A 21,632-nucleotide genomic window follows, 5' to 3' on the forward strand; every position below is an offset into this window, starting at 1 on the left:
GGCAGCGCCCGGCGGCGGCCGGGAGAATGCAGCTGCCCGGCCCGCGGGCACCGCCAGCGGGGCGCCCCCGCCGCCGCCATGTCCCCCCCGGCCTCGGCGGCCGCGGCCAGCGACGGAGGCAGCAGCACGCCGGTGCCTCCGGAGGAGGAGGCGGAGGGGGCCCGGGAGGAGGTGAGCGACCGGGCGCCCCCCCGCCCGCGGGCCGCCCCGCCGGGACGGGCTGTGCCCCCCCGAGCCGGGAACCCCGGCACCGCTTCTCCAGCGCTCGCCGCGGGGCCGCTGGGGTGCGAGGGATGCGGCAGCCGGTGCCGTCCGGGGATGGGGTGTTGGAGGAAGGGAGAAGATCGCCGGGATGGGAGGGATGCGGCAGCCGGCGCCGTCCGGGGATGGGGTGTTGGAGAAAGGGAAAATAAGAGAATATCGCCAGGATGGAAGGGATGCGGCAGACGGCGCCCTCCGGAGATGAGGGCAGATGAGGTGTTGGAGGAAGGGGGAACAGGAGAAAATCTCCAGGATGGAAGTGATGCGGCAGCCGGCGCCGTCCGGGGATGGGGACGGATGGGGTGTCAGAGGCGGAGGAAAGGAGAAAATCGCAAGAGAAAAGCTCGGGGTGCTGCTTGGGCTCGGTGAGGTGGGTTGTTATGCCGAGGAGAAATGGTTATGAGGAGCCCCCTTCCTGTCCTCTGGTTTGCGGGGCGCAGGGGGTAGCACAGCTGCCTGGGTCACTGCGAGGGAAGGTGCGGTGGGCAGCAGGGGTCTGGGGATGTGCTGGATCCCAGGGTTGTCGCTGGTGGCTGCTCTCAGCTGGAGGTAGGATGGAGACAGCAGAAGGTGCAGGCTAGGGCAGGCCAGGTGCTGGCACAGCCTTGCCTCCAGGTATGCTGCAGTCCCCCTCCAACTGTCGACTCCTCTAGCATCCAGGCAGCAGGTGCCAAAAAAAGGTAAGAAGCAGAGTGCTCCGTGCGTATGGAACAGCAGAGGAAGGCAGGTGTGTGAGCCCCTTTGTCTGCCCCCACAGATCCCGCTTGCCGCTTGGGCTTCTTAAGAGGAGAGAAAACAATTTCACTGACTAGCAAGATCCACCTTATGCCATGGGGCCAGCAGCCCATGGAGGGCAGCTAGGCAGCATAGGAAGGGAAGTGTTCACCTGGTGTGGTGGGTTGTCCTCACTGGTGAGAGCACAGCTCAAAGGGCAGGTTGAGGGGTTGCTCAGAATCTGGTGCATCACTTGTCCTCTGCTGTTGAGGAGCTGCGGTTAGCAAGTACTGCATAATCCTGGTATAGTGTACATGCCCATGCATGGTTATTCTATATATACAGACTTATATTTAGACATAAATAATTGCGGGAGAGGAATGCTGAGGTTCCAGGACTGGGGAGCTGTATGAATACTGTATATTCTGCTCTGCGGCTGTTCCTCTTTTTTTCTGCTTCCATTCAGCAGCCTCTGGTGCCATGAACACGGGTTCTCCAAACAGATCTTGGCCAGGGAAGCTAAACTGTGAGGTACCATTTTAGCATGAGGACATGCTTGTGCCATGCTGTGCCGTGGTCTTTTGCCCCCAGTGCCCTGGCAGTTCTGGTGCTACCTTCAAGAGAGCACGGTGCCTTTTGAGAGCTGCCAGAGCAGGAGCCAGTTTGGATGAAAGAAGCATAGCAGGGGCAGTGCCTGAATGAGTTAACCTCACCTACCGTGTCCCCTGCCTCATAAGGATTATGAGAAGATCGTCTGGGCTATGATTGCTCCATGGTGGCTGCCAAGTAGGGTGTCAGTATAATCTTACCCCATTGAAGCAGGCAGAAGGGCTGCAATCCATGATCTGCACTGTTTAGGCTAAGGACAAGCTTCCTGCAGCCAGAATCTATCACAGGCTTGCATGAAGCAGCTGGTGGAGGAGAGGGAAGCTGCAGCCTTTCCTGACAATGCCATGCTTACTGGTATTTCATCTGATGCAATGAGGAGAGACCTTAGCAGGCAGCTTGGATTCATGGACTGACCTAGGGCAATCATCTTGTCTTCAGAAATATCAGAAGGGATGGGTGTTCCTGCTCCCCTACTGTTCCTCTGTAAGGCTGTACGGGCAGTGTGTTGTCCTCATTTCCATCAGGACAAACTGCTGCTGCCAGCATTGCTGAGCGTTCCAGGAGTGTGGCTGAATCCTACCTGTAAGGGTCCATTATCCAGGGAGCAAGAGGAGATGTCTGGGGATTGGAAAATGGGAAGTGACCTCTGTCCTGTTTGACGGTACCTCATCTTGACATGTCTCAGGTCACCGCACTTCAGAACCTTCCAAGATTTCAGGTGCTGCTCAGCTTGTCCCAGCTGGCTGTGGCGGGCTGAGCCCTTGTTTCCTCTTGGCATCATATGCATACACCTGCACTTAGTGGTGGTGAGCTGAATCTCACTCAGCAATGCATTTCCACCTTGGAGGGTATGAAATGCCAAGGGACAAGCTCTTCAGCCTGGGAACGAGTGAAAAAATGCCCTTGCCCTACCATTCAGGTGGGATCTGATGGAGGGAACCAGTTCTCCTCCAGGTTGCTATGTAAAATGGAGACCTTGGTACCATTGCAGGAGCTGACTGCTGGCAGAATTCCCTGGCTTCTAGATGCTCAGCCTTCTCCTTTCCTCTGCAGTTGGCAATGCTGCCAGCCTGAGGCTGAGCCGGCTCTTTTTTTTTGGGCAGGTGATTCCTGAATCTGGGCAGTAGGCATGTGGGATGTGATGTGGGTGTTTGCTGGGACCATCCTGACCAAGAGTTGCCGATGTCTGTCTGGGGCCTTGGGAGATGGTGGCAATTCCTAGAAATTACTGTATCCTCCCCACTTGCCTTGTTTTGGGGATTTGAGGTTAAAGGGGACAGGGCTTATTAAATCATTGCATAGTGTAGGCAAATCAGCAGGGCACAGCCGTGGAAATGGATACTCAGGAGTCCCACTGGAGTCTGCTGCAGGCTGCTGCCATAGCCTGACACTCAGGAACTACCTGAAAGCTGCTGCTCTGGGGCTTTTGATTATTTTTTTCCGCACTGTAGAGGGCTGTCTATAGGACACCTAACCCTGTGAACCCTGGGGCATCTTATAAAGTGAAGGCTTAGTGTTCTGGGGTGAATTGGAGATTTCGGGGTGGTCTCTGCAGGGAGAAGCAGGTGTGAGGCGCAGATGGTGAGGACTTGGGAACACTTGTTAAATGGAAGGACAGTACATGAGGCCAGGGCCAGGCTGCTTCAGAGAGAAGCTTTGTAGAGCTTGAAGGATTTCTGGAGTTGTTTAGTGTTTAGAGTTGCAAGGCCAAGTTTGTAGGGGCAATGAAGGCATTTTTGGCCCATGCGCTTGGCCACTGGGGCTCTGGGCAGGTTTATCCCCTCACAGCTTTTTGTTGCAAAGTGGATTCTCCAGATCTCAGAGGAGTTTAGTGCAAGCAGTGATGGGGGCCCTCTTTTCTACTGCCTCTGCTCTATGCATTGCAGGCATCCTGGTTTGCTTCATGACCCCCTCCACCCATTCCTGCTCATCCTGGAGCAGCAGCTGTAGATGTGGGAATCCTCTCCTTTCACTGTAGGGGCAATGTCAGAGGCAAACACTATGCATGAGGGTAGGGAGGCTCTAGCAATGCTCTGCCCCTTGTCCTTCCCAATCTGTTACAGCCAGAGTTAGCTCCCAGGGTTGTCCCATGTGTTTTCTACATGATGGACTGAAGCACAGAGAAGGGCGTTGACTGGGGTCCCAGAAAGTGGCCATGGCTGGACCAGTTTTGCCCTCTAGCACTGCTGAGATGTTCAGGTGCACCTAGAATAGTGGATTAGCTCACCACTCTCCAGTGCTTAAGTCAGAGCAACGAGGGAGGCTCCTGGTGATGGAGGGAAACCCTATCTGCAGTGAAGTAGGGCAAGCCTTTTGCCTCGTTTCATCAGACTGCAGTGAGAACATGGTTATGGCATTTATATCAGAGCCTGCTCTCTTCTTGGTGCCACCGTTCTAGGACAGTAAGGATTTCCCTTTCCCCAGCTTTCTCATCTGTATGTTTGCTGTTCTGGACTTCTCCAAAGCTGGTTAAGAGGTCAAGGAGGCAACCTTATTTAGCTGCTTCTGCAGGGAGAAGCTGTGGAGCTGGTTGTTTGCTCCTGTGAGCCCTCTGCAGCCCAGGAGAGAAGCAGGCATGCTGCAGTTCCTACTGGGATTATACTCTGCGGCTGGCTCCTCCTCTGTCTCTGCTGTGATTGCATCCCCTGTCATTGACTCTTGATCAGCTTTCAGAAACCTCACCAACACGGTGGATGTGTAAGTATTTTGCCTCAAAAGCCTAGGACAAAACTGGTTGTAAACAGTTTACAGCAGGGGTTAGCGTGACCCTGTAAAAGTGCTGCAGTATCTCAATGCTGCGTAGTCCTAGGAGGAGACTAATGCGTGGACTAGAGCCCTGCTAACACAGTTCCTGGAACCAAGCCTGAGCTGCATCGCACTGCCGGCCGACCTGCCCGGGTAGGTAATCGCAGCAGGGTTTGCCTGCATCTCTGCAGGGCGAAAGCCAGTACCGCCCTTCTCTTGAGCAGGGTGACACAGGCAGTGCAGGATGTTAGGGGCCAGGGAGTGACAGGGATGTGGAATTTACTTTTCCAAAAAAGACCTGGCTGAAAACTTGCCTTCTTGGTACCCCTTCCCCATCTTGTCAAATGAGTGAGTTGAATGCTTTGCTTTATTCCTTGTGCTCCATTTGCAGATCCTCCCTCAAACAAGGCACTGTTTCTGTGCAAGCCCTTTCACCCCACAGGTACCCGAGGGTTACCGTGTGCCTCGCATCTTCTGCTCAGACATCCTGTGCTCCTCCTCCTTCGGCTGAGCAGTCCCCTTAGAGCCTTGCAGCCAGGGCTGGTGCTGCTGGGAAGGATTTGCAATGCAGAGGGCAGCTGCGGGATAGGAAACCTTCAGCCACCTGGGTAGTGGCACAGTAGAGCTGTGCTGCAGCCAAGTGAAGGCAGCGGAATCTGGGCAGCCTCTTGTGACAGCAGTGTGGACCTGAATAGGGAGGGCACAGCTCAGTTGGCTTTGCCTGCTGGGTGCCCCCTCTTCCTCTCCTCGCTCCCTTTTCTCTTGCCCAAGGTTCTATTCTTGCCCCATGACTGTGAGGCTGCTGCAGTGGAGGGTCACACTGAGGAGTCTGGGGCACAAATGGGTCTGTGCCAGGACTACTGAGCAGAGCTGCCCTACAGCCTTCACTGTTGCCTGCAGACTAGCGCTGCCCCTCCTGCTTTCCCTGGGCTCTGTGTCTGTTGCTAGCTCTTGCTCTCAGATGGTTTCCCCAAAGAGGAGGACTCAGGGCTACTGATGCTCAGGGCCCCCAGGGGGATGTGCCGTTTTTCCTTTCACCACCCCTCTGGATGTGCTGCCTGCTCTATTCATCACAGACTGGCTGCTGGATGAGCGGAAAGGGAAGCTCCCTGCCTCCGGGAGAGAAACCTCTGCTGGAGATTTGGGCTGGATCCAGCCCTGCTAATCACAGTGGCAGAAGTCCCACTGGCATGGGGTGGGCTAGGCTTTGGCAGCTGTAGGGAGGAAAGATTAGCATGTGGTACTTTAGGGGACCAAGCCAGGGCTGATGGGCTTTTCACGGGCATAAAGGGGGGACTTCCTAGAGGGAAGAAGAGGCCCAGATCTGTCCCTAGACCTGCCAGTGATATTGTGACCTCTGATTTTTGCTTTAATTTCCCTTTTCATGCAAGAGTGCCTGCCATCCACTTTCTAACAGTGTGAGCTCTTTGGGATCCCTGGCTGAAAGGCCTCTCCAGCCCAGTGCGCTCGGGAATGGATGAGGGATGGGGCTAGGCTTGAACTTCACTGCCCTGAGTGGTGTCATTATGGCTGGTGTTAGTTACTGTGGTGGTGGAGGTCAGCTTAGGAGCTGTGCCCTGTGCAGCTGGGAAGGGAAAGCAAAGCTGGAATCCTCTTGGTGAGTTTAGTAGCATCTGCACAAGGCTGTGGTTCTTGCCCCCCTCTTTCAGGTCATGCCTTTGGAGATTGCTGGGTTGGATGATATTTGTGCTGGATGAAGTCTTCTGTGTAAGAAAGCAAATAACCACTTTGCATGTTCTCCCTTTGGGTGTGATACTGTCAGGTTTCACTGACCAAGCTGAATCAATACTTGAGACTTCAGAGTGTTGCAGAAAGTGACAGAGGATTCCTTAAGTGGGACTTTTTCCTGGGTCTCTGTGAAACGCTGCACGGTTCCTGTGGTGAAGGTGCCAGTGCAATCTCTTTTAGAAGTCCTGTTGCTGAAGTCCTGCCTTTTCCTCACCATGAGAGACCCGAGAGCAGTTTTTCCAGAAATGCGAGCTGTCACACCTATAGCTCAGATCCAGCAGGGACATTTACTGGCAGCTGTGACTGGCTGCTCACCCTCCCTGCTGCTGCAGAGCAGTGGCATGCTCTTCTCTTCCAGCTTGAACACCTTCTAGGACATTATTCCACATTTTCTTTCTTTCCCACCAGAGGTGGCTGCATTTCAGTTGTGGAAAAGTACTTTCCCACTTGTGTGGTTTACAAAGCACTTGTGAAGCACTTCAGAGCCTCTTTGGTTGCCAAGTGCTGTGGTGGGAATCGCCATTACCAAACAGAGGCCTTTCCAGCTGCAGAAGATCCATTTCTCTGCCTTATAGGAACCCCAGGCTGTTTGTGCTGCCTGGTGGGAGAAATCTGAATGTTGCTGTCAGTTTTTATTGTGAAAGGGGGAGAGACTGGTTTGCGAGCAGTGAGAGTCACGTTGGGATGAGCTGTGGTGAGCTGTTCAGATGAGATGACCCGTCAGCTGGAGCTGCTTGCGCTGGTGGGATGGGCGCAGGGGGCATCCCCCAACCTCTGTCTTGCTTCAATACATCTCCCTGGGATGTGGCAGTGGTGACAGCTACTCCCCATTGAAGAAGGGGGATGCTTGGGGTGCAGGCCAGCAGAGTTGCCTTCTGCTGCTCTTCTCCCCACCCAGCTGGGCTCTAGCCATCCACCAAGCTGGGGCAGAGCACTGCGAAGGGAAATGAGGGCGACAGCCACCTGCACTGTGGGACTGTCATCCTGGCCTCTGGCCTGCCTGCTGAGGCTAGGAGCCCTTTGGCGTCTGCCGTTTTGTCCCCATTCACATTGCTACGGGTGTCACCGCAGCACTGCTTGCTCCCCTTCCCCCTGCCACTGCAGCATACTGACTCCTCTCTTGTTTTCTCTCCTCTTTTCCTGGTCCCCTGGAGCAGCAGCGGCCGGTGAAGCAGTCTCTCAGCAAGTCCCTGTGCCGAGAGTCGCATTGGAAATGCCTGCTGCTGTCCCTCCTCATGTACGGCTGCATGGGAGCCATGACCTGGTGCCATGTCACCAAGGTGACTCGATTGACCTTTGACAGCGCTTACAAGGGCAAGTCCATGATGTACCATGACAGCCCCTGTTCCAACGGCTATGTCTACATCCCCTTGGCCTTCCTGGTCATGCTCTATGTGGTGTACCTGGTGGAGTGCTGGCACTGCTACACCCGCAATGAGCTGCAGTACAAAGTGGATGTGGAAAGCGTTCATGAGCGCGTGCAGCGGATGCAGCAGGCTACACCCTGCATCTGGTGGAAGGCCATCAGCTACCACTATGTCCGTAGGACCCGGCAGGTTACCCGCTACCGCAATGGGGATGCCTACACCACCACACAAGTGTATCACGAGCGGGTCAACACCCATGTGGCAGAGGCAGAGTTTGATTATTCCAATTGTGGAGTTAAGGACATCTCCAAGGACCTCATTGACTTGGAGAGCTACCCAGCCACACGGCTCCGCTTCACCAAGTGTTTCAGCTTTGCCAATGTGGAGTCGGAGAACTCCTACCTGACTCAGCGGGCCCGCTTCTTCACGGAGAATGAGGGCCTAGATGACTACATGGAGGCCAGAGAGGGGATGCACCTCAAAAACGTGGACTTCAAGGAATACATGGTGGCCTTTTCTGACCCAGACAACCTGCCTTGGTATGTGTCCCACTATGTCTTCTGGGTGGCAGCTCTGCTGACCCTATCCTGGCCCCTGCGGGTGCTAAACGAGTACCGCACCTCCTACGTCCATTACCATGTGGAGAAACTCTTTGGGTTTGACTATGTGGCAGTGACGCCGGCTGAGGAGCGTACCTTCTGCCGGAGGATGCCCCGCGTCAACACAGTGGACAGTACTGAGCTGGAGTGGCACATTCGATCCAATCAACAGCTGGTGCCGAGCTACTCAGAAGCAGTCCTGATGGACTTGGTGGGGCTTTCTGGCTGCACTAGCTACTCCGCTTGCCGGTATGGTGGCTACCGGCAGAACTGTGAGCGGTGCCACAGGACTATAAGCAGCTCCTCTATCTTCTCCCGCAGCGCCCTGAGCATCTGCAACGGCAGCCCCAGGATCCCCTTCAGCAGCAGCCGCTTCTCCCTGGGCCGCCTGTATGGCTCACGACGCAGCTGTCTTTGGCAGAGCCGGAGTGGGAGCCTGAATGAGCAGAGCTGTCCCACGGAGCAGACCCGCCTCTCCAGCCAGGTGACTGTGGAGGAGGAAGACCCCCCTCCTTACCAGGATGCCCTCTACTTTCCCATCCTCATTGTGCACCGCAATGAAGGCTGCCTGAACCACGACCACCGTCACCTCCACCGAAACGGGTCCTGTGTGGAGACCTCACTGTGAAAGCAGAGGGCAGTGAGATCTCATTGTCTGTTGCCTGGCCCGAGCCAGCACAGGATTTGGGGAGAGGAGCGCAAGGAAGGGAGATGGCCCAGGAGGATATCAGGATGGAGCGGGCACAGCATCTCGCTCTGACAGCCAGTGAAAGCTCCCCCCAGGCATGGCTCTGACCTCCCGAAGGGGTGAACGCTCATGCTCCCCTAGATATGGCACAGAACTCTAGACCGACCACCACGTGCAAAAAAACCCAACCAAACCGACCCCAAAATCATTATTCATGACACCAAGATCCAAAGGGGGGGAATAAAAAGACAGGCCTGATGCAGGGAGGGGAGTGCTTTGGCTTCCAGCCGTGGCCTCAGGCTGGCTCGTGCTCTGAGGAACCAGCAGCCACCAGAAAGCGCCCTGCTGCACCTCTGCCCAACCCGCTGCCCACACTGGAGTGAGACCCCTTGCAGAGTGGAGAGGAACAGGCCCTTTGGGAGCAGCATGAAAGTGCCTGTGCCTAAAGGTCTTGGGCACCCAAACACCTGGAGCTGAGCAGCAGGTTAGAGCAAAGGCTGAAAGCCACGAATCCAGCTCTTTCCCTTCACCTTGACCATTCCCCACCCTCCCCACTTTCTTTTTTTTTTTTTTTTTAGACCATGCTTCGACTGTTACTCTGTTCTCACTGCTGGGAATGGCACCACGTGCAGAGGATCCCAGGCTCGGCTCCTTAGGAAGCCTTGGCATGCCAGCTCTGGGAGTCAGCATCCCCTAGGTAAAGGGCTTTTGGTTTGGGATTACAGCAGGCAGGCAGCACCGGAGAAGGTGTGAATGTGCAAATCCAGATGAAGCAGTGATCTGCAGCACTCCTGATCCACTTGCTGGAGGAAGGCTCAGCTGGAGAGAGAAAATGAGAGGTCCCCGGTGAGCTGAGGAAAGGGAAGAGGATGGCACTGGGACAGGCGTCGTGGTAATAGGCAGCGTGTCAAGTGGCTGGGGTCCCTACCTGGCTTTGAAGTGTATCCTAATCGATACAGACAAGCATCAAGGAAGGTTCTGGTAGGTTCAGCTGTAGTTCTTCTGTTGATAATAGAGCAGCAGGTTGGTGCATGTTTGCAAGAGTGAATTTTGCATGAGATCAGGCTGGGCTCTGGCTGCAGGCTCTTGGCAGCTGGGCTTTGGCAGAGAGCTCTGAGGGGCTGGTAGGAAGAAATGCAAAAGCATGCTGGAGTGTCGGGAACCTGGGCTGGGGAAGTGAGGAACAACGTGATTCCCTTACTGTAAGGCCCCGTTATGCTTGCAGGTCCCACAGCTGGGAGGTATCTGCCCTGAAGGGTGCTCTGCAGAACAGAGGCTGAGGGTACATTAGAGGGGAACCTGCTTAAAACCAAGAGATATGCACTACTGAGATTTTTGTAGAAAGGTGTCAGACTGTGAGAAATGAAGTGGCTTCTGTGTAGCCCATTAGCCCCTGGGCTACTCTGCTCTGCTCTTGTCAGGGCGGGTTAGCCTGCTCTGAGCTCTACGCTGCCCCTTCTATCCTGCTGGAAAACATCTCAGTGATGTTGGCCCAGGAGGCTTTATGTCATGAAGATGCATCAGTGGCTGTAGCGTGCAGGCACCCAGCTTTTACTTTTCTATCAACACATCCCCAGATTTCTTGTATCTCTGTTTTCAGAAAAGCTGTCTCCTTTTCAGTCAGCTCTTTGGGGCAGTGTGTGCCCAATCAGACAGCAATTTCTCCAGGCAGCGCTGCTCCTCATCTACCACTCTTCCCTCATCCAGTGGGGCAAATAATGGCTGAGAACAGCAGGTCTTGGGTGACAAGTCCATTAGAAACTGTGTGTTCAAGCTTGGTGTCTGCCTCTGCATCCTTTGCAGAAGGGTAAGATGTCACAGCAAACAGTAAGGCATTTTTAGTTCAGCCAGTCTTCCCCCTGCCAACTTATTAATGAAGGTTCTGTTTCTCTAGTCACGCTGCTGTACTGCTTTCTCCGAGGTCCTGGGGAGGCTGCAAATGCAACCTTCCATCACATCAGTCCTCTTTTGAAAATCACCTCTTGCTGGCAAGCCTGGAGCAGTCAGTACGTGTGGGGATTATAAGGCAATGTTTGTCTTTGTCCCCAGAGTGGTCTGTTCTTCTGCTCTTTGTTCCTTGCATGTCCTGGTTGGGTCTCTTGCCATTGGCCTCCTGTATCTCAAAGGCTAGACTCTGAAAAATGGCAGTTTGAACAGAAAGACTTTTAAAAGCCCACTCCATTGTGATTCTGTCTTGTAATCTGCCCTTACCATCACTACCAAATCTAGATATTGGCTTAAATAAGAGAAAACAGGGAAGCACGAGGTCCCTGGTGTGGACACATCCTTCCTCCGCCTTTTGTTCTCATCATTATTGGTATAGATTCAGACTGGGTGAAAGCTGGTACAGCCCCCTTAGCTGCCCTGGGATTTTCTTGCATTAGATGATGTTTGGCTTGGTGTGTATTTGTTCTTCTCTCTCCAAGGGTCTAATGTAAGTCAAGGCCAATGCTGAGGGTCCTTGTGACTCTGGGGAGATAATGGTCTGTGCTTGTGTATCCTAGTGAATCAGGAGATCCATTCAGTCAATGGAGCTGCAATGGGTCTTTAGTGAGGAAAATGGTCTGCTTGTCCTTCCCAACAAGTTCTCTTTGAAATCACCTACACATGGCTTGAAATCGGCTGTGATGGTCCATCTTTCTATCTCCAGTCTCCAAGGTGCCTTGGACAGATGGATTTATCAAAAGTTTGGCAGGCCTTTTAGCTCCCTGGAGCAAAGACAGTCCTCAGAATAGAGACAGATTAGCAGGGTCTCTGTGCTCCTGTCCTTTAGCGCCTACAGCAGAGTTCTGCTTTCACATACCTTGTCCTTGGCTCTTTCCAGGCCTCTTCATGAGATTTTCTGAGTTTATTCCTCTGGCCCCATTTTTCACCCATGAAATCTTATTCTGGAGGTGGTCTGTCCAGGTTGATATGCGTGTCTTTGAGGCATGGCTGATATTCTGGCCTGCAGGATTCATGCAGAGTCTTCCTGCTGCTGAACACCTTCCTCGTGCACGTAATGCCAGGTCCCAGAGGCAGTCCTAGTGCCACAGTCTGTGGCTATGCCAGACACTCAGCACCCTGAGGAGTGGGACCTCTCTCACCAGTGCTCTCACACTGCATGCCAGGATTTTTCAGACATCTCTTCCTCTTATCCTTGGTCCTCCTACCCCACTGCACGTGGTGGAGGTAGCCCCACCCCAAGTCCATCTTGCTCCTTTCTTGCCAGGCTGGAGACCTTCCTGCCCTGTCTTAGGCTCAGGAAAGAGGGATGCAACACTTAGGCATGGTAGGAGAGCAGGATTGGGCAGGAGGGACAGGAACTGCCTGGCGTCTTGTCAGGGAAGTGGTGGAGGTGAAGAGTACAGACTGAAACTGGGGTTGTGCTCCCTTTCCATCTCCCTCCCTGCAATGGCAGGGCAGCATGTCTATCCAGGCAGGGAAGTCCACGGCAGACAACTGGGCCCTCCCTTCCCACCCCTAGCATGGGATGCAGCCAGCAGAAGGTCTGTGCCTGTATAGGTTTCCTCCTAAGTGTTGGCAAAGGACCCTGGTGCCCCGGGTAGAGGGCAGCTGATTTAATTCTCCTTGCATCTCGGGTTATCAGCACAGATATCCAAAGACAGTCTGTCCCTGTTCTGGCGCACAGCCTGTCTGCGGTGGAGTGGTCCCATCTCCCCCGGCACACAGACGTCCACCCGCCACAGCTCCAGGCTGAGCAGCAGTCAGGCGCCTGCTCTTCCTGCAGACTTATGTCTGCTCTCTGCCGCGTCTGTGTTGGTGACGACGATTCCTTTGGCAGCTCAGTCGATGGCCCAGTCTGCTCCTTTCATGATAACCTGCTCCCTTATATCTAACCTGAATTTTCCCTGCTGTATCTTAATCCCATTACTTCTCCTTCATTGACTGGTGAATTTAATTGGCTCTGCTCCTTTTCCCCATAGCCTTCCCAACACAAGCAGGTGTTATCTGGTCTCTGCAGCCTTCCATTCACCAATTTCAGGATCTTCTCTCCCTCGGGTTCTTACAGGACAAGCTGTGGCTTGCATAATGGTGCTGAAGTTTTCCCTGTGTAGTGAGTCTATCCTTCCTGCTCAACCTGGTCGAGAAGAGAGGGCCAAAGGTGCAGGCAATGCCTTGGTCTGTCAGGATGGCTGTGTCCTCATTTCTGGTGCAGATCTTTTCAAAGTGAGCAAAGTACACAGAGCTGCTGGCCCATTATGCAAGGGAGGACAGCCTGCATCATCTTTTGGGAAGGTGAAAGCCATGTGCTCATCAGTACAAGGGGGCATAACTAGTGGATCTCCGCAGTCAGACTGGTTTGTTTTTTTCCATACATCATTCACCCATTGCAGTTTTCCAGACTCAGCATTGCACTCGTCAGCAAGCTTTCCTCTCATAATGGGACAAGTGAAGCAGGAACTCTGCCAGCTTCTCTTCCTGGCACTTCATGGTGTTAATACGTCCCTAGAAGAGAGCTAGTCCTCACTGCTTGCAAGGCTGGACAATAAGTTTGTGCTATTTGGTGTTTCCTGTTGTTGACAGTATGCTTGCCCAGGTACTTAAAAGCTCTTCAGCTTTCCTGAACTAGAAAAAGAAAGAGTGTGGGCATGTGAGGAGCTCTGGATTAGCTGATCCTCAAGACATATCACCACCCATTTATCCATCTTTCAGCACACACTGGAAGCTTCCCAGATAGTGCCCAATTCTTTGTTCAACCAGAACCAGGTAGTGATAACCAGCCTGGTGGTACTTCTTGTGCCCACTGCATGTCATGCAGATCACACCAAGGAGGGAGATTTCAGAGAGGTCTTTTGGGCTGAGCAACTCTTGGGACTTTTGTTAGGACAAGAAGAGGAAATCTTATGACCAACACCAAGCCTCCCAGAGTCCAGGCCGATATTCAGGATTAGTGCTGGGGAAGCTGCTGTTTTTCTGATTTCAAACAAGCAAGGACCTGTCCCTTTCATCTTCCCAGAAAATACACGTTAGAGACCCAGCCCATCACTGCCCTCTTTGTTGTCTTTCCACTCATGCTTGAGAGGCTGCAGAGCTGTTTAGGAACTCTTAATGGGTGCCCATGGAGAGAGGACCACAGGAGGAGGTTTATTAAGTGGAAGTTTCAGAAAATTAGGTAGCATCCAATGCCAATAAATCATCACCTGCTGATCAGCCTAAGGGAAGAATAATATCTTTTAAGGTCTCTCTCCAGCCTTTCCAATTATTGCTTCAGTACTGCTGTCTATTATCACCAGGGTGCTGCCTTACTTTTAGTAGCATACAACCTTGCTGCAGTGTGCTCCTATCCTGCTGCAGTAGCTATAGGACATGGGTCTGAAATACTATGACACCACCGAGGTCTTGTGTTACCAAAGAGCTATAAAACTCACTTTGTGATATGTGCTTTTAATCAGGTTTCATTCATATATATTGTGGTTAGAATAAGGTCTATACAAATGTGGTCTGAATCCATTTCATCTCAAAAATGGAGCATGGTTTTACTGTTAGCTCTGTTTGGTAGTACTGCCTCCACGGTGCACGTGGGCCTAGAGTCTCCACTGAGCCAGGTGTGTGTGGGCACCAAAGGCTGGTTCATAGGTCTTGGGAGCTAAGTGGGAACTTGTGGCTGAGCCTGGCTAGGGCTCTTTTCCCCATGGGCATTCTGGAAAAAGGGGAAAGGGGCTTAGCCACATTTCAGGTAGAAATTAATGGGCTATGCTTATTCCTAGTGTAATTTTATTGAAACCAGTGGTGCTATACCAATGTGAGCTTGGCTTAGCAGCTTCTCAGTGTCCTTGAGTCCAGACAAATTCATCTGTCACAGTGTTGCTTTGATGCATAGAGTTCATGTTGGGACTTGGCCAACATGAATGAATGTTGAATATCTACTGTCTCTACAAGCAGTGGGTTGAATTGTTCTGCTCTACTGCCTCCATCACAGCTGCTCTGCCAAGGGAAACGTTATGTCCATGGATGCGATCTCGTCATCTCCCTCAAAAGCAAGCTAACAAGCAGATTGACCTCCGTGGGAGAGGAGCCTTCTCCCACAGGACCATAGCTTTTCTGCACACGAGGAAAAAGAGGTCCCAAGGACAGAACTGAACCTGCAAGACCCATGGCCTCATGGCCCCCCCTTCCTCCTTCCCTCCTCACCTTTTCTGTCTGTCTTGAGGAAGGGACAGTTTCTTTGTGGAGTTCAGCAAGCTTCTCTTCCTGCAACTCAATAGCAGGCTCTACTAACAGGTACATCATCCACCTATGCAACACTTCTAGAAGCTGCTGAGTTTTCAGGAGCCCATTACAGTGTGCAGCATGGCCATCCAGCACTGAGAATAAGCACAGCGGCTGCTGGAAAGCTAAGTGGGTTTTATTCCTCCCCTCCTCCTGAGGAAGACTGTTTTTGTTGGGGCTTTTTGTTTGTTTGTTTTTTGTAAAATTCATTTGGGGAAAAGAAGCTTGTGGGAAATCGATGCCCATCCTGAACCTTCCCCTGTCCTTCGAACTATGGGAACAGATGGCTCACCTACTGTGATTATAATTTAGTGGACTTTGTAGAGCAAAGTAACTTCACACACAGACGCACGAGGTTCTTTCACTCTCCATCAGCACAAGCTGCTTCTGCAATCTTAGCTACTCACATTAGTGAAAGAAAAAGCATAGCTAGAATGTGGTAAGATGATGTAGTATTTTGTATCAGTCCTATGGTCCCAATATCCATTAGCAGCACTATCAACTGCTGTGCCATGAATTCAGGCTTTGGATGGTAGCCCACAAACCGGTCAGGGTGAAAAGGTTTGGCAAATTCCAAGCCTGAGTGTATATGCATCTCCAGAAGCAGATGTAGAGAGAGAGAGGATCGGCTGAAAGCAGACGTTGCCTCCTGCTCAGCCCAGCCAGAAGCTGGTGGGCTCTGTTTGTGCTACACCTGCCTGCTGAGGTAAAGCTGGTCCCTAGGGGCCGAGTGGAGGGCAAGGAAAGTAATGGAGTGTCTGACAAAGCAGCGTGCACAGCACTGCTCAGCTGGTTGGGAATAAAGCGGTAAAAAAAGAGACTCCAGAATAACAGGATTTCATTTTGGAAATACCAATGGCTTTTTCAAACTGAAATGAGACTAAAAGGTCTTAACAGTTGTGAGGAGCATTTCAGGTTGCTGTTCCCTGTTTACAAAATTTAATTTTTGTTGATAAGGTGGGTTTAACCACTCCACTTCGCCAGCTCTGTTAAAAATGTGCAGTGCTGGTGGAGAAAAAATGCTCAAGGAAGACTGGGATGGCAGCTCTGTGACTTTGCAGTGGGATAAGCTGATCAGGAACGAAGGCTGGGGTTTATAAAGTCTTCCTCTGTCCCTGGAGGTGTGACCAGGCCATCGACCCAAGTATGTGTGCATGGCAGGGTGGGCTTCTGCGTTCTCATGTGTACAGCCGGGACCCATGGCCCTGCAGAGCGTTGGTGTGTTTGTGGCTTTGGTCTGGTGTTGCCCATCCGTCCTCGCAGCAAGGGCTTTGCAGAGTGACAGAGCATTACTTGTTTCTTGTGAGATGAAACTCCTGACCTGTTTGTTTTTTGTGAGGAGATGGTGTGAAGTGTCACATTTGCTGCAGTGAGTGGCGGGAAGCAGGGATAAAAGCATGGAGCAGGCTGTGTTTTAGAACAAGATAATCCCATGCTGCCTGCTTGAAACAAGAGCTGCTCAATCTGCTCCCTGGCCAGCACTCTCCAGCTCTTCTCACCCTCCCCAAATGCAATGGGCAAACTGTCATTCCTCTCAGCTAGCCAGAGCACTTTCCCTGACTCCTCTGAGGCCTTGCGTTTGCATCATTTCAGACCTTTCCTTGGCTAGCACCGTGGGCCAGCTGTGAGATGCCAGCAGATGCATGATGACCTCAGGCATGCTGGTGGTCAGACCTCACTATAACCTGCTGTTTTACCTAAGTGCATGGCCTTCCAACAATGCTCCCTGCCTTGGCATGCCTCATGCTTGCTTGATGGAGAGACCACAGCCTGCAGAGCATTGCAGCACATCCTAGCCTCACTTTTGCATCTTTTCATGCTTTCCCAGAGAATTCCACAGCAATTCTCTGAACCTTTGTAGACAGGGTAAGTTCAACAGACCAAAGTCAGAAAACAGAAGCCCTTGACATTTTGGTGGTCCTGATCCCCAGTGCCCTGGTGCTGTCCCCGGGAAGGAGAGGCAGGTTGGCTCTTGTGGTGGTATGGGACTAGGGGACAGCATCATGGTGAAAGCAGCGCGTTTGCTGGGGAGTCACTAAAGATGGTCTCTGTGCTTCTCCACTGGGACTGAGAGCAGCTTTGCTGTGGGCTGAACAAGGCGCAGGAGCACCTTGATAGAGGAGCTAGCTGAGGAGTGCAGAATAGCACCTAAATGCTCAGCAACACTTGTGGAGAGGAGGGGCTCTATGAGAACATCTGTAGAAGGCTTTGCAGATGTGGTTTTGATGGAAGACACAGGGCAAGAGGCTGCTGTGCAGGAGCAGCAGTGCTGTGAGGCAGGTAAGGTGGGAAGGAAACAGAGAGAACAGGGCATTTGATGGAGAAACCTGGAAACAAAGTGTGCTTTCAACGCAGGCTGTGTATGCTGTGGCTGAGGAGAGAGGTGGGGGGTGTTTCAAAGCTGAGGTGCCCAGGCCAAGCCTCGCTTCATAGTCAACGCAGCGATGTTGCCTCCAAGCCCAGCACTGACAGCTCCAGCACATGTCACCAAGCTGCGATGGCTAATGCAGCCACAAGGTGTAAATGTCACTAATGAATAAATTGCCTTGTGCCTTGGAGAGGCTAATCCATCACGGCCAGGGATGGGGATCTGACAGGCGTGGCTATTTCAGGCATAGCCTGTAGGGAGGAGGAACACTTCATTTCTGAGCTGTCCCCTCCGCCAAGGGAGGCTGATGTAGGGCTTGGCTCTGCACTGCTCCCCAGCTACATAAGCTCAGGCTTCATCTCTCTTCGCTGTGGCTGAAGGGAGAAAGAGGAGAGTGTCTAGGTTAGCAAAAAGTGCCCTGTCAGCAGGGTGATGTGTGGGGCCTGGCCAGGGCCAGCTGGTGACTGAATTTTGAAGGAGGCTGCTACACACAGAGCATGGGTGCTGTAGGTCGTGCCAGGGTCCCCAGCAATCAGGAGAGCTTGCATCAGTTGTCTGGGGTGCAGGGTTATGGGGGGGTGTGTTTCAGGCCAGTAAGTGCTTGGTGCTGTATTTTGCAAACTGGCCATTTACTCCTCAATTCGGTTTCATAGTTTGCCCGTATAAGAGGTGACCAGAAAACGCTCTGAGCCTGCCCGGGCCCTCACCCTCTCAGTTTGGAGATGGCTCTCTGGTGCTGTCCCTGGAGCAGCACACTACCCCCCTGCCCCCTCATTTTCTTCCTGCTGTTGAACGTCAGCCACCAGCACCTTGGCTGACTAGACAGAGGGCCAGCAGGTGCCTGGCAAGCAGGGACAGAAGCCGAGGGTGGACAAATCCAGTTCCATCAAAGCAAAGGGAGGCTGAACACAGCAACCACTTCCACGCACAGCCTCTGCCCATCCCTGTAGCAGCCTGCTCCTCCACTCCTAGTCAGTGCTCAAAATCAACCTTCTGTCCTGTTTACGACATATGCCAGTGTGACACCTTGCAAATGGATGCCTGGATCACTGAGAGCAGAAGCTGCCAGGCTTGGGAAGTTGGCCACCGGCTCCTACTGCCACGCACACTGCGCTCAGAGCAGTGGAAGCAGGGCTCACCATCTGCTGCAGGCGGGAGCCAGCTGGGTGCCCCTGCTCTGGCCCAATGGGGCACCTGCTGGCACAGCCCAAGTGCAAGCCCTTGTGTCATTCCTTTACTTCCCAGCTACCTCTATCTCCCCTCATCTCTCTGGCACAGACCCATGGGCCAGGGGATGCTCCCAGCTTGGCTGGGATCTCTCTGCTGCTGAGTGCTGCTCAATAGTTGAAGGCTATTGGACTGGATGACCTTTGCAGGTCTCTTCCAATCCAAACTTTTCTGTGGTTCTGTGTGATTCATGCTGCATTGGTGGACAGCAGTGGAGGTAAGACCAGCTCCCAGGCAAGGTGCTGGAGGTTGTTCCCTCCTCCAGATGGAGGCCCACAGCTGACCCCCCGCCCCCCATCGCAAAGCCCTGGAATACTCCCTGGGAATGGATCTCATGGGAGAGCTAAGGGGTTAGTACTAGCCCTGTGCTGGCACATGCCCTTCCCACCACAGAGTGACCTGCTAGTTAGTGCTCTGCAAGGCAGTCCCATGCCACAGTAACTGAACCTGACTCACCAGTGATGGGAGTCTTCACACTCAGACGATTTGCTGTTGCTGTCAGAGCTTTCATTTTTACCAATGTGCGTGGCATTAGAAATGGTTTCCACCTTTGCAAACTGGCAAATAGTGTGGACTGTAGGTCTTGGGTGTAGGCAAGTGGTGTGGGACTTTGCTCTTTGGCCAGGAGATTGAAGGGAGGGAAGGCAAAGAGTTCTCCAGGCAGCAGCTACCTGTCCAGGGATTCCTGTGTGTGGCATCACAGGAGTGGGTTTTGAGGGTGCTCACATGGTGTTCACTGTCTTGGCCACTTATAGGAAGAGATGTGAGTATCCTAGAAAGTGAGTCAATAGTTGTTCTGGTGATGATACGTTTTCCCAAGCCCTTGTCTGTCCATCCTTGTTCCTCATTGGCTCTGGTGGCCAGTTCCTCAAGTGTCTGCTAGCATGTCTGAGGGATCTCATCGCTGCCCTCCCAGCACGAGCTTTCATTGCACAACTGGCTGACCAGACGCAGCCCTGTACTTGGAGCTACAGGCAGGCTTGCCCAGGACCAGGCCACCTCCATTAACCTCCCAACCCACCCTCGCTGCTGGAGCTGTTCCTTCATCAGTCTGATGCTGATCTGGGTCTTTTCTGCTGTTTCTGAACACAATTTCTCATCTCATTCAGGTGTGTCATTCAGTGCAAATATTTTGTAAATGCAAATAAAAAGAAATAAATCTATTCAATACCTCGGTCTCGAGGACGAGAAACAAATACTGGGAGATGCCCAGGTGTAGAAGTTTCACAGCTGCTGTCACTGGTTGAATTTTCTTGTGGATGTAGCCCCTGGACCATCCACAAATAGTTGGAAATGGAGCTACACAGACCTGGGACAGCATGAGGCTGAGCCTTCTTGGCACCCTTGTGTGGCCACTGCCACCAGGGACAGCCCCACACTCTATCCTTTCTGATCCATAAGGAGGTGACATGGTGCAGGGAGAAGTCCTGTTGGCCAGGGGCTGGTGGCCAGCAGCAATGCAGGTGTCTGTATCCATCAGGCAGAGCAAGGCAAAAGCGGGTACATGGTGAACAAATCCTTTTGTGAACACTGGGAAACGGTTTTTACTTTTCAACTCTGTCAATATGATCTAGCTCTGTCTGTCTCTCTATATATGTACAAACAGTATATCACAATGTTGCCTTTTTTGTTGGAAATATCAAAGTACAAAGATTGTAAACCAAATCGGTGTAATAAAAGTTTCAGATGATTCACTGAGGTGGCTGCCAGTGGTGGGTCTGTGAGTACTGTTGCCAGGCAGGGCTGGGAGACTTGTGAAGCCCTGGCATTGCTCAGCCGTCGGGAGTGGATGGATGGAGGTCAGCCTGCTTACTTAATTCCCTGCTGTGACCTTTCCTGAGTGGGGTGGTTGAAGGACTGACGCAATCAGGTATGTGCCCTATCTTGCCCTCAGGTGGCCACAGCCTGAGGGACTGCTCTGTTTTTAGCCCTGTAGGCTGTGTGGGCCAGCAGTCCTGCAGGGACCCCTCAAGCTTGAAGTTATGTGAAACATAGATTCTTTTGATAGGTTTGCACTGAGGTCATGGTTACCTACTAGTTAAGGGAAGCATCTGGTCATACAGAATTTACCTGTTTGCAAAGCAGGCTAGCACTGATCAGAAGCATAGCATTGCAAAGTAGGAAACTGGTGGAAAGACCTATATTTATTGAATTTTTTTCACCATCCATATCTAAGACTCCAGACAGATTTTGCTATAAAACCAAACAACATCCAGTTGCCTGAACTAAGCGTGCTGCTGGAGCACATAAGAAACACCAGAGTTGTATTTAGTCTTGGGTTGGATTTAGTTGCAGGTTGGATGATGGGAATCTGAAGAAGGCTGAGATGGCAGCCACAAGTTGAGTGTTTCTTAGAAATATGAATGAAAACAAGCCTCTGAAGAAAAGTTATCTCCAATGCTGCACCTGCAAAGCTCATTGCTCTCTGGAGCATTTTCTTCAGAGGAGTTTGGCAAGAGGTTGCTGCAGAGACCCCAGCCTTGCCGCTTCCTGGTTGGACCATACAATTTGGTGAATGAGGAATTCAGTCTCCTGGCCCACCTCTGTCAGACGGAGGTCGAACTCAGTCAAAGCCTTGTTTTCTGCCAGCCCATCAAGCAGATGCTTCCCACCATCCTGCAAAGGTGTGAGAAAGAGGGGTTAGAGGAGGAGATCCAAAAGTGAAGTTTATTGTTCCATTACCTTCCTCCCTGGGTCAACTTCTCCTATGCTTCCCTGCTGCCAGTGGTGGGGAGCCAATGATATAATACCAAAAGTGGTGAAGGCCTTTGCCCAACCCTGAAATGTTGCTCACAGGAGAAGTACACAGGGAAAGAGTGTAACCTTATGCAGCACTCAGTGATATGACACATGCTAATGACTCCCTCTGGGTACTGTGTCAGGAGTTCTCAAGCTCCGGCTGGTTAATAGCACGGCTGGAGATGATAACCTGAGAAGACTCTCTGCTCTACCCTGCCTCCTGGTCCCCAGCTCACTGCTGGCTGGGGACAAAGGGCAGTGTGTTCAGGGTGCTGCTCATCATCTCAGCACTGGCGAGAGCCTCATTGCTGGCAGTCTTCCGCCCGGATGCCATTTCCCAAGCTCAGTTTGCT

General features: G+C 52.4%; 2 protein-coding genes across 7 annotated transcripts in view; one reads left to right on the top strand and one right to left on the bottom strand.

Moving 5' to 3' along the window:
* TMEM151B (transmembrane protein 151B) overlaps window positions 1–21,632 on the top strand; it is a 27,156-nt gene continuing 5,524 nt past the window's right edge. Inside the window, exons 1-4 of one of the 4 annotated variants that reach the window (XM_054062694.1) lie at window positions 1–171; window positions 7,236–9,216; window positions 9,311–9,713; window positions 14,656–20,221. In XM_054062694.1, coding sequence (XP_053918669.1) covers window positions 79–171; window positions 7,236–8,672 — 1,530 coding nt within the window. In that variant the 5' untranslated portion in view covers window positions 1–78 and the 3' untranslated portion in view covers window positions 8,673–9,216; window positions 9,311–9,713; window positions 14,656–20,221. Of the gene's footprint in view, window positions 172–7,235; window positions 9,217–9,310; window positions 9,714–14,655; window positions 20,222–21,632 lie in introns of those variants that run through there. The other 3 variants (XM_054062696.1, XM_054062695.1, XM_054062698.1) reach the window with 3 other exon arrangements.
* Window positions 20,580–21,632, bottom strand: part of TCTE1 (t-complex-associated-testis-expressed 1) — an 11,179-nt gene continuing 10,126 nt past the window's right edge. For all 3 annotated transcript variants that reach the window (XM_009559194.2, XM_054062699.1, XM_054062700.1), the window contains one exon: window positions 20,580–21,156. In XM_009559194.2, the coding sequence (XP_009557489.2) occupies window positions 20,980–21,156 (177 nt within the window). In that variant the 3' untranslated portion in view covers window positions 20,580–20,979. The remainder of the gene's footprint in view (window positions 21,157–21,632) is intronic.

This window comes from Cuculus canorus, chromosome 3 (genome assembly GCF_017976375.1).
Source record: "Cuculus canorus isolate bCucCan1 chromosome 3, bCucCan1.pri, whole genome shotgun sequence".
Lineage (NCBI taxonomy): Eukaryota > Metazoa > Chordata > Aves > Cuculiformes > Cuculidae > Cuculus > Cuculus canorus.